This window comes from Eleutherodactylus coqui, chromosome 5 (assembly GCF_035609145.1).
Source record: "Eleutherodactylus coqui strain aEleCoq1 chromosome 5, aEleCoq1.hap1, whole genome shotgun sequence".
In the NCBI taxonomy this organism is placed as follows: Eukaryota; Metazoa; Chordata; class Amphibia; order Anura; family Eleutherodactylidae; genus Eleutherodactylus; species Eleutherodactylus coqui.
The window spans coordinates 11,123,250-11,139,411 of record NC_089841.1 but is presented as its reverse complement, the minus strand read 5'-3'; the positions used below and the strand labels follow the sequence as shown (position 1 = coordinate 11,139,411).

Below are 16,162 nucleotides of genomic sequence, written 5' to 3'. Positions count from 1 at the left end.
AAGTAGCCGGTAAGTGCCACCGTGACAAGAAGTCACTTAACCCTCCCAGCTCGGCATGTTTGTCCGGGGTCTCCCTATGGGACACTGCAATTATACTGTATATTTACTATATGGAGTATAATACTCAGGATCAGTACAGGATAAGTAATGTATGTACACAGTGACTCCACCAGCAGAATAGTGAGTGCAGCTCTGGGGTATAATACAGGATGTAACTCAGGAGCAGTACAGGATAAGTAATGTATGTACACAGTGACTCCACCAGAAGAATAGGGAGTGCAGCTCTGGGGAATAATACGGGATGTAACCCCGGATCAGTACAGGATAAGTAATGTATGTACACAGTGACTCCACCAGCAGAATAGTGAGCGCAGCTCTGGAGTATGATACAGGATGTAACTCAGGATCAGTACAGGATAAGTAATGTACGTACACAGTGACTCCACCAGCAGAATAGTGAGTGCAGCTCTGGAGTATAATACATGATGTAACTCAGGATCAGTACAGGATAAGTAATGTATGTACACAGTGACTTCACCAGCAGAATAGTGAGTGCAGCTCTGCAGTATAATACAGGATGTAACTCAGGATCCGTACAGGATAAGTAATGTATGTACACAGCGACTCCACCAGCAGAATAGTGAGCGCAGCTCTAGAGTATAATACAGGATGTAACTCAAGATCAGTACAGGATAAGTAATGTATGTACTCAGTGACTCCACCAGCAGAATAGTGAGTGCAGCTCTGGAGTATAATACAGAATGTAATCAGGATCAGTACAGGATAAGTAATGTATATACACAGTGACTCCACCAGCAGAATAGGGAATGCAGCTCTGGAGTATAATACAGGATGTAACTCAGGAGCAGTACAGGATAAGTAATGTATGTACACAGTGACTCCACCAGCAGAATAGTGAGTGCGGCTCTGGAGTATAATACAGGATGTAACTCAGGAGCAGTACAGGATAAATAATGTACGTGCATAGTGACTCCACCAGCAGAATAGTGAGTGCAGCTCTGGAGTATAATACAGAATGTAATCAGGATCAGTACAGGATAAGTAATGTATATACACAGTGACTCCACCAGCAGAATAGGGAATGCAGCTCTGGAGTATAATACAGGATGTAACTCAGGAGCAGTACAGGATAAGTAATGTATGTACACAGTGACTCCACCAGCAGAATAGTGAGTGCGGCTCTGGAGTATAATACAGGATGTAACTCAGGGGCAGTACAGGATAAGTAATGTACGTGCACAGTAACCCCACCAGCAGAATAGTGAGTGCAGCTCTGGAGTAAGGTGTGGTTTCTTGGAGCTCCTCAGAGAACCAGGGTGTGGTTGCAGTCCCAGCTGGAAGCCTGTTTTGGAGCCCAGGATCAGAGCACGTAGCTGGGCTTCTTGTTCTATGGAGTCCCGCAATTCCCCCCCACCCGGCTTCGGTCGGAGGGGGGGGGAGTGCTGAGAAGGCAGCGACAACACCATCAGCGGCGCTGGCGGCATACGTGGTTTCAGCAGCAACAACCAGGAAAGCCGGAGCAGCTAGTAAAGCTGCGAAGAGAGAGGGTCCGGGTCGCAGGCGCAGTGACATGGCCCAGCAGGTTGGTGCAGCCGCATCTGACAGCGCCGGAAGCGAGATGATGACCCGCAGTCAGACTCGCAGCCAAACGCTCAGCAAAGAAGGTAAGCCACAGTGGAGTGATCGTCGGAAAGGGGAGTCTGTGGTAGAGCTGGCCTCCCGTCTGGCCACCAGCATGGCGGATTATGAGCGAGCGGGGAGAGAAATCCTCCTGCAGAAGGAGAAGCTGCAGTCGGCCAGGTCACTGAAGGACCAGACCGCCGCTAAAGGAAAAAGAGATGCAATCAGCAAGTCCATACAGGACTGTAAAGACTGCATACAAAGGTGCAAGGAAGAGAGGGACAGGATTCTGGAGCAAAGTGGTCCCTTTAGGGAAAAATTAATAAACAGTGATAGGTTCTCCAAGATGGCGTCAGGACACAGCGGTCACAAGGAGGCTGATCACTCCAGCGATGGAGACAGCAGTGGTGACTGTTCTGAGGAGGACACCTACCAGGACGGTCTGAGGGAGCAGCCTGTCTGCTCAGGAGAGCAGACCCAGAGTGGCACTACAACCACCAGCAGCCTCCGGCCGGAGCAGGTTGCGCTGCCTCTAACCTCCGGGGATTCTGATCCAGAAGAAGATAAAAGCGATGGGGGCGCTTTAATAATGCAGCAGATAAGGCTGTTGGAATCCCCCCCTAATATGAGCAGCCTTAAGTTTGGTGATGATTTACCAGAGGAGGAAGTGAAAATCAAGGCGAAAAAAGGAAAAAAAAAGAATTTGGTGCAGGAGAAATTTGTGTATGTGACGGGGGGCGCTGGTTTGGCTGCAAAGTCGGATCAGGGCACCCCCACCCTGAGAACCCCGGTTTCTGACTCTGCAGTGGGTTTTGAACATGGGAACAGGGATAAAGGAGTTAAACTGGCCAGGTCCCCTGTCCCTGTTTCAGTTAGTGCAGTGACAGAAACAGCCAGCAGGGCGGCCAGCACAGGACAAGGCAAGGTGGCAAAAGAGTTTGGCAGTGGCGGAACTGCCAGCGCCAGTAAGGCCAGTGATGCGGAGGGTGCTGCGGGATCGGGGGTCCCCCGTGCGACAGGTCGGTCTACAGGGGTCCCTCAGTCTAGGTCCCAGCCTAGGTCCCAGGCACCCAGTGATGTGGAGGCTGCTGGCAAATGTAAAGGAAAAAGCAAAAATAAAAATGTTAATACTGCCGGAATGCAGAGTGCTGACCATGGGGGGGTCATTACGGTGGTTGCAGCTGCGCAAGATGGGGCAGCAGTGCCACCCCCCAGGTCTACCAAGGCCCAAAATAAAAAAGCTGCTTCTAACCCCAAGTCCGGTCCAGAGGGTCTTGGAATGAAAGGTCTTGGTATGAAAGGTGTGGATGTGTCTGGTGCAGCCCGCGAGTCTGATGCTCCGACGCACTCGGAGGTACGGGCTGAAGCTACTGTTCTCAGCACAGGGGAACCTACTGTAAATATAGGCACAGGTTCTGGGGATAGTCAGGGTACATCACAGGTTCCAGTCGCCCCTCCGGCGGCGACGACAGCTGGTAGGAGTTATGCCAGTGTCGCCGCTGGAGGGGAAGGGTCCTCCTTGTCTCCAGGCTCTAGAGAGGGCGTATTGCAACAGCGCCTCCTGGGGGCTCTACGGAAGGGGGAGAGTTCAATCACAGTTGGAGGAAGAGAGGTGAACCTATCTCTTTGGACAGAGAGACACGGCTTAGGAGCCTTCCGAGAGCAAAGGGGGGAGACCGTATGGTCCCTACCAACACCCGGGCAGGACGCAGGTCGTAGGAATGTGGTCCGTCTTCGTTGGAGGGGCAATGATACATGCCCCCCGAGGGCGAGGGTAGTGGAGCTTCTACTGAAGATGGGCTTTAGGGCGGTTGACATCTTTGCCCTAATCCATCCCTTCGGCACGTCTGAGTTTGACATCAGCTTCGTTCGCCCAGAGGGTCTAGAACTCTTCTGGGGGAATTACGAGCTGATGAAAAGCGAGCCCGGCTGGCGAGACTTTGCCGTCCAGGTGGTGTCTCGCCAGAACGAAGTCAAGAAGGTGACCGTTTTGACTCGTAACGAGTCACTTTCTTGTTTTGATATAATGACGTGGCTCGGTCGATACGGAGAGGTGACAGACATGCCCAGAAAGAACAGGGATGAGCACGGCATATGGTCCGGGGCCTGGACGTTTATGGTCAAGCTGAAGCGTTCAGGTAACTCAGTGGCACACATTCCATCTGCAGCCTTCCTCGGCAGGGATCGTATCCTGGCCTTTTACCAGGGGCAGCCGAAGCTCTGCCACAGGTGCGGCGACCCCTCACACTTGAGCGCCGCTTGTAAGACCTTGAAGTGCGCTCTGTGTGGGGGTCTGGGTCATCTAGCCGCCTCCTGTGCGGAGATTAGGTGTAACCTGTGTGGTGATCTCGGTCACCCATTCAGTCGCTGTCCACGCTCCTTTGCCAATGCGGTGTCAGCCCCTACGGATGGGGGCCATGGTGCGGCCTCCGGGGGTGAGGGGACTAGCAGAGGTGGAGGAGCTCAGGAGCCAGGGAAGAACCGGCAAAAGACGCCTGCTGAGCAGAGGCGTCAGGACAAACGCAGACGGAGCAGGGAGCTGACAGGAGCGCCCACAGCAGGTGGGTCAATGGTGGCCCCTGTTCCTGAAGCAAATTGTGCGGCTGAGGCCTTGAGGGACAGCGAAGTGGATGAAGAGGACAGGAGGATCCAGAGGGAGGAGAGAAATACCAACTCTTCAGATTCCTCCCACTATGAGAGTGTGGATGAGGAAGGAAAGAGGTGGTTAGAGAAACGGCGTAAGCTAGGTGCCACTAGGAGAAAGCGAAGGGGGGATTCAAGATCTTCTCCCACCCCTGGCAAAGTACTGGAAGGAGAAGCCAGCTCGCCTCCAGTTGGACTCTCCAACAGGTACCGGGCCCTTCAAGACATCTCTTCCTCCTCTGAGGGGGAAGCGAAGGGCAAGGTGCCTGGGGCAAAGAAAGGGTCAACAGGGGGCGCTGAGTCTCCTACTCGTGGAGGCATAGTTCCTTCCGGGGAGGGGGCTACTCTGGAGCCTGGAAACAAGGACGATGGGGTCGGGGGATCCCCTGCTATGGACACATCTGTGTCCAAAAAAAGAAGCAAGGGGCTTTCCTCTGACCCCGAAGAAGCGGGTGTGAGGAAGAAAGCCATCTAATTTAATCACTCATGATGGCGGCACCCACTCCGCTGACTCTGGCATCAATTAACGTTGCCAGCATTAAGTCGGATACGGCTAGATTTGCGGCCTTTGATTTTCTCGGCCGCGTTGAAGCCGACATTTTATTCTTGCAGGAGACCAGGCTGTCCGATTTGGCAGCCATACATAAGGCAAAAAGGGAGTGGAGGTCAGGCCCTTCCTACTGGTCTCTTGCGGCCGAGCCGTATAGCGGAGTGGCGGTCCTTTTTACCGCAGCGGTCGAATGCCGACGAGTTATTGAATTAGAAATGGGAAGGTGCCTGATCTTAGATGTCCTCATGAAGGGACAAGAATTGAGACTTGTAAACATCTACGGTCCCCAGTCAAAAAAGGACAGGAAGAGTCTCTTTATGAGGATCAAGCCCTACCTTTTTACCAGCCGCCAAGTTGTCTTTGGAGGTGACTTTAATGCAGTCACAAGAGCCCGCGATAGGGGAGGCTCTGGAGACAGGCGGTTGACTTTTGACAGCGTCGCACTTAATAGCATAGCTAGCGAGGCTCGCCTGGTGGATGTCCACATCCGGCACACCCCAGGCCACGAGGGATTCACCTTTTATAGGGGTCAGAGCAGGTCTAGAATAGACAGGTTTTATTTGAAGGAGGAAGCCATCTCTTCACCAGTGTCCGTTGTTGAGGTGGAATTCTCCGATCACTGTCTAATATTGTTTTCTCTGAATGTTGCAGAGACCCCCCGGATGGGTAGAGGTTTGTGGAGACTGAATTCATCACTCCTGGAGGAAGCAGAGATAAGACAGTCCTTTGAGGATTTTCTGCAGAGCCAGGTACCATTACTGGATCTCTGTAGCAGTAAGTCAGAGTGGTGGGAGATGTTCAAGAGGAGGGCGGCGAGGTTCTTCCGTGAGCTCTCCAACCTCAGATGCCTGGACAGGTACCGCCTGTACAACGGCCTGAGGAGGAAACTCGAACATCTGGTTTCGACTGGAGGTAGCCGCGAGGAGATCTCCAGAGTGAAATCTTTACTCAAGACATGCCAGTATGACAGACACGCATCCTTGGTTTTTGAGAGGGATTTCGGGAAGTACCGCTCGCCCGACCCTTACAGAAACTGTAGGATGTCAGTGAATAGTAAAGTGGTCACTGGACTGATTGACAGTACGGGGTCCCTGAATCGATCCAGATCAGGGATTCTGGAGGTCGTCAGATCCTACTACTCGCAACTCTTGGGAAAGAGGGATCTAGATTCGGAAGTGATGTCGGCTTTCCTGGCTGAAGCTGTCCCTGGGCCAGGGGTAGACACCTCTCTTGGCGTTTTGACAGAAGAGATCAGAGAAGAGGAAGTTAGACTGGCGATTGATGGGCTCCGGCCCAAAAAGTCGCCAGGTCCGGATGGATTAACATCCGAGTATTATAAGACCTTCAGGGACCTCTTGAGTCCCCTCTTGACGGAGGTATTAAATGAGTGTCTTTCCTCGGGCACTCTGCCAAAGTCAATGAGGAGGTCGGCCTTGATCATTCTGTCAAAAGGTAAAGACTCGAGCCGTATTGAGAACTGGCGTCCCATAGCGCTTCTCAATACGGACAGGAAGGTTCTGGCAAAAGTGCTGTTTAATCGGCTGGTCAAGTTTGCACCCCGGCTCCTCTCGGGGGCGCAGCATTGCTCTGTTCCAGGCCATAGCACCTTTAGCGCTGTTCTCGGTGTCCGGGAGGCAGTGGAGCAGGGTAGGGCTGGTCACTGGGAGGGGTACCTGCTGTCCTTGGATCAGGCCAAAGCGTTTGATCGGGTTAATCACGAGTACCTCTGGTCCGTCCTTCTGAGATACGGCCTGCCAGTGGGGTTTGTTGATTGGCTGCGAACATTGTATGCAGGGGCTGAGACTTTCCCGCTGGTGAACGGTTGGCCCGGCCGCCCTTTTGAGGTGGGGTCCGGCGTCCGTCAGGGCTGTCCTCTAAGCCCCCTGTTGTATGCGTTTGCGATAGATCCCTTCCTTAGGAGGGTTGATTGTGGACCTATAGCAGGGGTCGGGATGGACCAGGCGGTGCCGGAGGCTACCCTGAGGGCAGTGGCATACGCCGATGATGTCACGCTCTTCGTGTCCTCGAGAGAGGAGGCGGAGTTTGTGGTGTCGGAGGTGGACCGCTACTCGGAAGCTTCCGGGTCTATGGTCAACTGGGATAAGTGTGAAAGTCTCTGGTTAGGAAGGGGGGATCCTACGTTTGATCTCCCGGACACCCTTCCGGTGCCCCAAACTTCAGCAAAAGTACTTGGCATCAAATTCGGCCAGGGGGATTACCCCATGCAAAATTGGGTGGACAGGCTGGATGGTGCAACTCACAAGGTAAATCAGTGGAAGGGTTGGTCTTTGACCCTTCGGGAAAGAATTAGCCTGATCAAAACATACCTGCTCCCGTTATTCATCTACCTGGGCAGCGTATGCATTTTGCCAGAACCTCTCTGGACTCGGGTCTACAACCTGTTCTTCCTAATGTTGTGGGGGAATAGGTTGAACCTGATCAGGAGAGATGTTACATACCGCACGAGGAGACTAGGGGGGTTGTCTATGGTCAACCCCGTGGTGTTTCTTGTAAACACTTTTTTTAAGATCAACATAGGCAACCTCTGGCAAGAGAGGGCTCCTCCGTGGGTCTACTCCTGCAGGGGATGGTTTCGGCCCTTCTTCCAGGAATGGGAGACAGGAGGGCGAGTGAAGGACCTTCGCACGCAGCACGGACATCTCCCGGCTTACGCTACCTTGGTTCTGAAGGTGATACGCCGGTGGGGTCTGGGGATGTGGGAGATCAGGACTCTGACGAGGAGGCTCCTCGACGAAAGAGTCCTGTTGACCCATTTCCAGAAGCCCCTGGCGCTCAAGGACTGCCCAAGTCGGGACCTGGAGGGAGGGTTACGTTTACTGAATTCAACCCGGGTCCCCTTGAAGTTTTGGGACTTGGCTTGGCGCTGCTTTCACGGGAGACTGTATGTAAGGGGTAACTTGAAGAGCAGGCCTCTGATTGACAGGGGTTGCCCCCGTCAGGAGTGCAGCGACGTGCTGGAAAGCATGGAGCATTTCCTGCTTCAGTGCCCCTTTAATACAGAGGTATACCAACGGGTAGGGGTCTCCATAGGCTGGCCTCAGCTAGCACACCTCTCCTATGCGGAGTGGGCTTATGGAGCGTTCAGAGGCCTTGGTGGCAGGGACCGCTGCACTTTATTTCTAGTTAGCCTAGTGGTCAGGTTCCACATCTGGAGTGCACGGTGTTTAATCTCGACGGAGCTGAAAGTCCTCCCCGTGGATACGGTATGTAGGAACATCCTGGGTGACCTGGTGAAGGTGCGTTCTTTGGAGTATGAGAGGCTGGGCACATCTAAAGCTTCTCTCCTATGGAGAGGGCTTGTATTTCGTTAGGGACAGTTTGTTTTTCTTAATTTTCTAGGGGCAGAGTAGGGAGAGAATAGGGACAGGATAGGGAGAGAGGAGGGATAGGGCAGGGACAGGTTTCCATGAAGGGTCAGACTGAGGGGCAGACTAAGGACAGTCTAGGGCAAATTAGGGAAAGAATAGGGAGAAAATGCAAGGGATAGTACATTGTGATGTCTGTGCCCGGCTTATCACCTCCAATCCCGGTGGCGGGCTGTGAGTGCACCATAAAGCTTTTTGTTTTGATTTGGGCAAAATGGAGTGAAGTAGGGCTGCAGGTGAGCCGACCTTAGGCTTTCGGGTTATGTTAATATATATCGTGTATGTCATGTATATTGGTTATTGTATGTTTTATATGTATATATTCAAGTTCTGGGTGGTAGTTAGGTTGGGTGGGGGGTTGGGGGGGAGTGGTTTCACGCCTTGAGCCGTAGCCTGGCACGTCCCGAACATTGAACTCTGGGCACGGACTGGTGGAGCGGGCATGGCCCCCAGGCTGCGGCAGGCAGAGTGTTGTACAGTTTATATATATTAAAAAAAAACAAAAACCCTGGTGTGGCTTGGCACGTCCTGAACTTTAGAACTCTGGGCACGGACTGATGGAGCAGGCATGGCCCCCGAGCTGCACTGGGGACCCAAAAAAAAAAAAAAAAAAAAAAAAAAAAAAAAATTTTTGAAAAACTATTTCTTTAGTTATTTTTGTATGCCGGTTGGCTTGGTCTTTATTTTCATATTTAGTTAATTATTGCTATATATATGTTATGTTTACGTTATTGCCTAATTTTGTTTATGATGGGGTTTCAGTGCGGTACGGCTGGACCTGTAGTTTTAGTTTTAGTTTTCTCTTCTGGATAGCTGGATGCTCTTCTTTTAGGTATATTGTGGTTTGTTTTGAGTGTGTGTGCGAGTGTGCGGCAGGGGGGAGGGGAGTCCAGACATGGGGTTTCTTTTGTTTGTGGACCATGGACTCTGGGTGAAGGGCCTTATCTCTGTATACGGTTGTATTATTATTATTTACTATTGTTACAGTTTGCTTTTATTGTTATGTTTCATACTTTTATAATAAAAGATCTACAGGATGTAACTCAGGATCAGTACAGGATAAGTAATGTATGTACACAGTGACCTACTGGCAGAATAGTGAGTGCAGCTCTGGAGTATAATACAGGATGTAACTCAGGATCAGTACAGGCTGAGTAATGTATGTACACAGTGACTCCACCAGCAGAATAGGGAGTGCAGCTCTGGAGTATAATACAGGATGTAACTCAGGATCAGTACAGGATGAGTAATGTATGTACACAGTGACTCCACCAGCAGAATAGGGAGTGCAGCTCTGGAGTATAATACAGGATGTAACTCAGGATCAGTACAGGATAAGTAATATATGAGCACAGTGACTCCGTTCTAAGCACCTCTGATAGCCCGCCCCCTGATTAGGACAGGCATGTACCCTTTTGTTGTGCCATTACTCACCTCTCTTCTGCATGAAGCTGAACAGATCATCCAGGAACTCCTTCCTTTTGGGGTCATCATCCAGCTCGTACAGCTGTAAAACAAGGCAGAGATTACGCATTAAACATAAGTGACATCACGATACGGAAGATTTAAAGGAGCCCTTCCGCTTGAACCATCTGACATCAGAGAGTCATTAATACAAGGGATAATTGACATAAACCTTATGAGCCCCATTGGGGTCCCAGCAACAAAGAACAAGACAAGTGCTACATTAAAGGACCCCGTAGCTGACATTTGGGGGTCATTCCTGGTGGGCCCCAGTGTGTGTCATTTGGGTGGAGTTGGTCTTTGGCCCGCTGTCTCAGTAGAACCTCCCGCTCACGTTCTAAGAGGTAATCTTATATTGGGATACGTTTCATCTGACGATCCCCTGCGGCTGGAGTCGCTCCACATGATGTCCACAGATCACAGCGGAGCCCGCAGGTTATTAAGTGGTTGAGACATGACGGCCCCCGGGATGAGGACGCCTCATATTGACAGCTCTGGTAACGTAGAGCTCATTGTGTTGTGCGCTCATCAAGTCTTCCCTATTAATTGTCCTCCGCAGTGGAAGCAGCTCCATTATCAGAGCATTAAATATACAAGGAGCGCAGATTTAGAGCCTCCATCACCTTGTCACATGACCGGGTCAAAGGTAGAACGTGATTGAGGTGTTAGTACACGGTGGGATAATGTATCAGTAGTCACTTGTAAGAGCGCCCACATCCCTTTTTATCACATATACTGGTATTAGCTTCGCACGTCTCCAAACGGGCAGCTGTATTTTCTTTTAACGATTTTAGCGTTTTATTAGTAGATCGCTACATTCGCCTTGCTCTGGGCGCCATGTGCAGCAATTTTTCCACCACTGATGGTCTACAACCACAAAACCCAAAAATGTAAAGAAATAAAGAATATAATGATCTGGAAATCTCATGCAACCATACGATATTCACGCTAGAACACATATCAGGGGTGGGGTGGGGGGCGGACGGTGGTGGGGGAGTAGTGGGGGGGGGGGAGGTGGTGGTGGTGGGGGGTATTGTTCCATTTCCTTAAAAAAAATTAACTCATTTACAAATTGAGGGCAGCAACACATCTCAGAAAAGTTGGGCCAGGGGTAAAAAAGGCTGGAAAAGTAAGTGGTATTAATGAAAAACAGCTGGAGGGCCAGTCTTCTACTAAGTCACATGACTGTATATAATAGGGGCATCTTAGAGAGGCGGAGTTTCTCAGAAGAAAAGATTGTCAGAGGTCACCGATCTGGGAGAAACTGCATCTAGAAATTGTGGAACAATTTCACAAAAATGTTCCTCAATGTAAAACAGTGAAGACTGAGAATCTGGAGAAATTCATGTGCAGAAGGGCCAAGGCCAAGGGTCAGTAGTAGATGCTGGAGGTCTACGGGCCCTCAGGCGTCACTGCATTATATATAGCCCTGATTCTGTAATGTAATCACTGCAGGGCCCAGGAATACTTCCAGAAGTCCTTGTCTGTGAACAGAGATGACCCTGCAACCCACAAATATAAGTTATAGTTGTGTCATGCAACAAGAAGCCACATATCAACACAATCCAATAATGCCGGCATCTTCTGTGGGCCAAAGCTCATTTACAATGGACTGAGGGAAAATGGGAAACTGTTCTGTGGTCAGAGGAATCACAATTTGAAATTCCTTTTGTAAACCAGGGACGCCGTGTCCTGCGGACTCAAGAGGAGCGGGACCATCCAGCTTGTTATCAGCACACAGTCATGTATCTCTGATGGTATGGGGTGGCGTTAGTGCCTATGGGACGGGCAGCGCACACATCCTGACAGGCACTATCAATGCTGGCAGTATATAGAGGTTGTAGAACAACATATACCCCATCCAGATGTCTCTTCAGGGAAGGCCTTGTATATATCAGCAAGACAATGCTGAACCGCATACTGCATCCATCACAACAGCATGGCTTCCAGTAGAAGAGTCCGTGGTGAACCGGCCGCCGGCAGTCCAGAGCTTCCACCATATACTACATCCATCACAACAGCATGGCTTCCAGAAGAAGAGTCTGGGTGAACCCGGCCGACTGCAGCCTGGAGCTTCCACCATATACTACATCCATCACAACAGCATGGCTTCCAGTAGAAGAGTCCGGGGTGAACCGGCCGCCTGCAGTCCAGAGCTTCCATCATATACTACATCACATTATGAAACAACAAGACAGAGAACTGTAGATCATTATAATTGTATTCTCGTTCTTTACATTTTACAGCGTCCCAACTCGTTTGGGCTTGGGGGTTGTATAATAGATATTACTACAGAGTTGTGAGGAGCAATGCAGACACGGCGAGGGATCCAGCAGCTCCAGGTCTGTAGCATCAGAGCCGCGTCCAGAGCGTTGTACTCGTCAGGTCACCGGGTGCCATGAAGTACAAATAATGAGGCTGGGGCGGCTATCAAGTACAGGACGCATGAAGCAGCTCTGATTGGCAGTAATTATCACCGCTCCGGCTTGCGGCCCCCTGTGAGCCGGCTTCCCGAACATAATGAGGTTATATAAGTGAGCAGCGGCTGCCAGAATAATAATTGTCGGGTCAAGAGGCCCTTCGATTTCTCCAATAGCTGAGACCTACAGATCAATAAGGACAGCTGAGCCGGGAAGGAGGTGGCGGACGGGCAAGTGCCACCAGCGGGCGCTGACATCAACAGCATCTGTACTTGAACTTCATAAATGAGGAACCGCCGATCGTGATGACAACTGGTGACTGAAAGAGTGATCCGGGGACATTATATGGAGGAGGAGCATAGCCAGAGGGTAACCCATTAATGTCTGGGCTGATGGAAGGAATGTACAGAGGATAGCCGGAGAGTAACCCATTAACGTCTGGGCCGATGGAAGGAATGTACAGAGCATAGCCGGAGAGTAACCCATTAACGTCTGGGCCGATGGAAGGAATGTACAGAGCATAGCCGGAGAGTAACCCATTACTGGCCAGGCGGATGGAAGAAATGTATAGAGGATAGTCGAAGAGTGACCCATTACTGGCCAGGCCGATGCAAGAAATGTACAGAGGATAGCCGGAGAGTAACCCATTAATGGCCAGGCGGATGGAAGGAATGTACAGAGGATAGCCGGAGAGTAACCCATTAACGGCCAGGCGGATGGAAGGAATGTACAGAGGACAGCTGGAGAGTAACCCATTAATGGCCAGGCGGATGGAAGGAATGTACAGAGGATAGCCGGAGAGTAACCCATTAACGGCCAGGCGGATGGAAGGAATGTACAGAGGATAGCCGGAGAGTAACCCATTAATGGCCAGGCGGATGGAAGGAATGTACAGAGGATAGCCGGAGAGTAACCCAATAAGGACCAGGCCGATGGAAGAAATGTACAGAGGATAGCCGGAGAGTAACCCATTAACGGCCAGGCCTATGGAAGGAATGTACAGAGCATAGCCGGAGAGTAACCCATTAACGGCCAGGCCGGTGGAAGAAATGTACACAGGACAGCTGGAGATTAACCCATTAAGGACCAGGCCGATGGAAGGAATGTACAGAGCATAGCCGGAGAGTAACCCATTAACGGCCAGGCCGATGAAAGAAATGTACAGAGGACAGCTGGAGAGTAACCCAATAAGGACCAGGCCGATGGAAGAAATGTACAAAGCATAGCCGGAAAGTAACCCATTAACGGCCAGGCCTATGGAAGGAATGTACAGAGCATAGCCGGAGAGTAACCCATTAACGGCCAGGCCGGTGGAAGAAATGTACACAGGACAGCTGGAGATTAACCCATTAAGGACCAGGCCGATGGAAGAAATGTACAGAGCATAGCCGGAGAGTAACCCATTAACGGCCAGGCCGACGAAAAAAATGTACAGAGCGGACCCGGAGAGTAACCCATTAACGGCCAGGCCAATGGAAAAAATGTACAGAGCATAGCCGGAGAGTAACCCATTAACGGCAAGGCCGATGGAAGGAATGTACAGAGCATAGCCGGAGAGTAACCCATTAACGGCCAGGCCGATGGAAGGAATGTACAGGGAATGGCCGGAGAGTAAGCCATTAACGGCGAGGCCGATGGAAGTAATGTACAGAGCATAGCCAGAGAGTAACCCATTAACGGTCAGGCCAATGGAAGAAATGTACAAGGGATAGCCGGAGAGTAACCCATTAACGGCCAGGCCAATGGAAGGAATGTACAGAGGATAGCCGGAGAGTAGCCCATTAACGGCCAGGCCGATGGAAGGAATGTACAGAGGATAGCCGGAGAGTATCCCATTAACGGCCAGGCCGATGGAAGGAATGTACAGAGGATAGCCGGAGAGTAACCCATTAACGGCCAGGCCGATGGAAGGAATGTACAGAGGATAGCCGGAGAGTATCCCATTAACGGCCAGGCCGATGGAAGGAATGTACAGAGCATAGCCGGAGAGTAACCCATTAATGGCCAGGCCGATGGAAGGAATGTACAGAGCATAGCCGGAGAGTAGCCCATTAATGGCCAGGCTGATGGAAGGAATGTACAGAGCATAGCCGGAGAGTAACCCATTAACGGTCAGGCCGATGGAAGGAATGTACAGAGCATAGCCGCAGAGTAGCCCATTAACGGCCAGGCCGATGGAAGGAATGTACAGAGCATAGCCGGAGAGTAGCCCATTAATGGCCAGGCCGATGGAAGGAATGTACAGAGCATAGCCGGAGAGTAACCCATTAACGGCCAGGCCGATGGAAGGAATGTACAGAGCATAGCCGGAGAGTAGCCCATTAACGGCCAGGCCGATGGAAGGAATGTACAGAGGATAGCCGGAGAGTAACCCATTAACGGCGAGGCCGATGGAAGAAATGTACAGAGGATAGCCGGAGAGTAACCCATTAACGGCCAGGCCGATGGAAGGAATGTACAGAGCATAGCCGCAGAGTAGCCCATTAACGGCCAGGCCGATGGAAGGAATGTACAGAGGATAGCCGGAGAGTAACCCATTAACGGCCAGGCCGATGGAAGGAATGTACAGAGCATAGCCGGAGAGTAACCCATTAACGGCCAGGCCGATGGAAGAAATGTACAGAGCATAGCTGGAGAGTAACCCATTAACGGTCAGGCCAATGGAAGGAATGTACAGAGCACAGCCGGAGAGTAACCCATTAACGGCCAGGCCGATGGAAGAAATGTACAGAGCATAGCTGGAGAGTAACCCATTAACGGTCAGGCCAATGGAAGGAATGTACAGAGCACAGCCGGAGAGTAGCCCATTAACGGCCAGGCCGATGGAAGGATTGTACAGAGGATAGCCGGAGAGTAGCCCATTAACGGCCAGGCCGATGGAACGAATGTACAGAGGATAGCCGGAGAGTAGCCCATTAACGGCCAGGCCGATGGAAGGAATGTACAGAGGATAGCCGGAGAGTAACCCATTAACGGCGAGGCCGATGGAAGAAATGTACAGAGGATAGCCGGAGAGTAACCCATTAACGGCCAGGCCGATGGAAGGAATGTACAGAGCATAGCCGCAGAGTAGCCCATTAACGGCCAGGCCGATGGAAGGAATGTACAGAGGATAGCCGGAGAGTAACCCATTAACGGCCAGGCCGATGGAAGGAATGTACAGAGCATAGCCGGAGAGTAACCCATTAACGGCCAGGCCGATGGAAGAAATGTACAGAGCATAGCTGGAGAGTAACCCATTAACGGTCAGGCCAATGGAAGGAATGTACAGAGCACAGCCGGAGAGTAACCCATTAACGGCCAGGCCGATGGAAGAAATGTACAGAGCATAGCTGGAGAGTAACCCATTAACGGTCAGGCCAATGGAAGGAATGTACAGAGCACAGCCGGAGAGTAGCCCATTAACGGCCAGGCCGATGGAAGGAATGTACAGAGCATAGCTGGAGAGTAGCCCATTAACGGCCAGGCCGATGGAAGGAATGTACAGAGCATAGCCGGAGAGTAACCCATTAACGGCCAGGCCGATGGAAGGATTGTACAGAGGATAGCCGGAGAGTAGCCCATTAACGGCCAGGCCGATGGAACGAATGTACAGAGGATAGCCGGAGAGTAGCCCATTAACGGCCAGGCTGTGTTAAAATGCACCAAAGAATTTGGGTCGAAAATTGGTCTAAATTTAGAAGAAGAACAGGAAGTGTAAAGTTAGACAAAAGTTTCTAAAGATGCACTAAACTTCTCATCCACTGTGATAGATCTGTGGCATCTGGTTTAGGTCTACCATTAAGAGTGCCTTAATAAATCTGCCCCATTATGTCCACAAGCACATGTATGCAGACAGGAGCTGCGGGCTCAGCTGCTCGCCCGGATCACAGATGGCGCACAGGAGCAGGATGTCATCCATCTGAATGCAGTCAGGCTGGAGAAACCTAAAAAATCAAGAAGCGGGGAGTAATTATAGAAGATGTGCAAATCTAATCTGTGCCGCCCCAACGACATTAAAGAGGGGTCTGCATCCTCCTGTAGATCCGGCGCAGGAGCCCCGCCACACATGTGCGCTC

The 16,162-nt window shown here is 51.1% G+C and overlaps 1 protein-coding gene across 2 annotated transcripts in view; it reads right to left on the bottom strand.

Annotated features, from left to right (window-relative positions):
* Window positions 1–16,162, bottom strand: part of ARID3C (AT-rich interaction domain 3C) — a 130,013-nt gene that overhangs the window by 53,552 nt on the left and 60,299 nt on the right. For both annotated transcript variants that reach the window (XM_066602306.1, XM_066602307.1), the window contains exon 3: window positions 9,655–9,727. In XM_066602306.1, coding sequence (XP_066458403.1) covers window positions 9,655–9,727 — 73 coding nt within the window. The remainder of the gene's footprint in view (window positions 1–9,654; window positions 9,728–16,162) is intronic.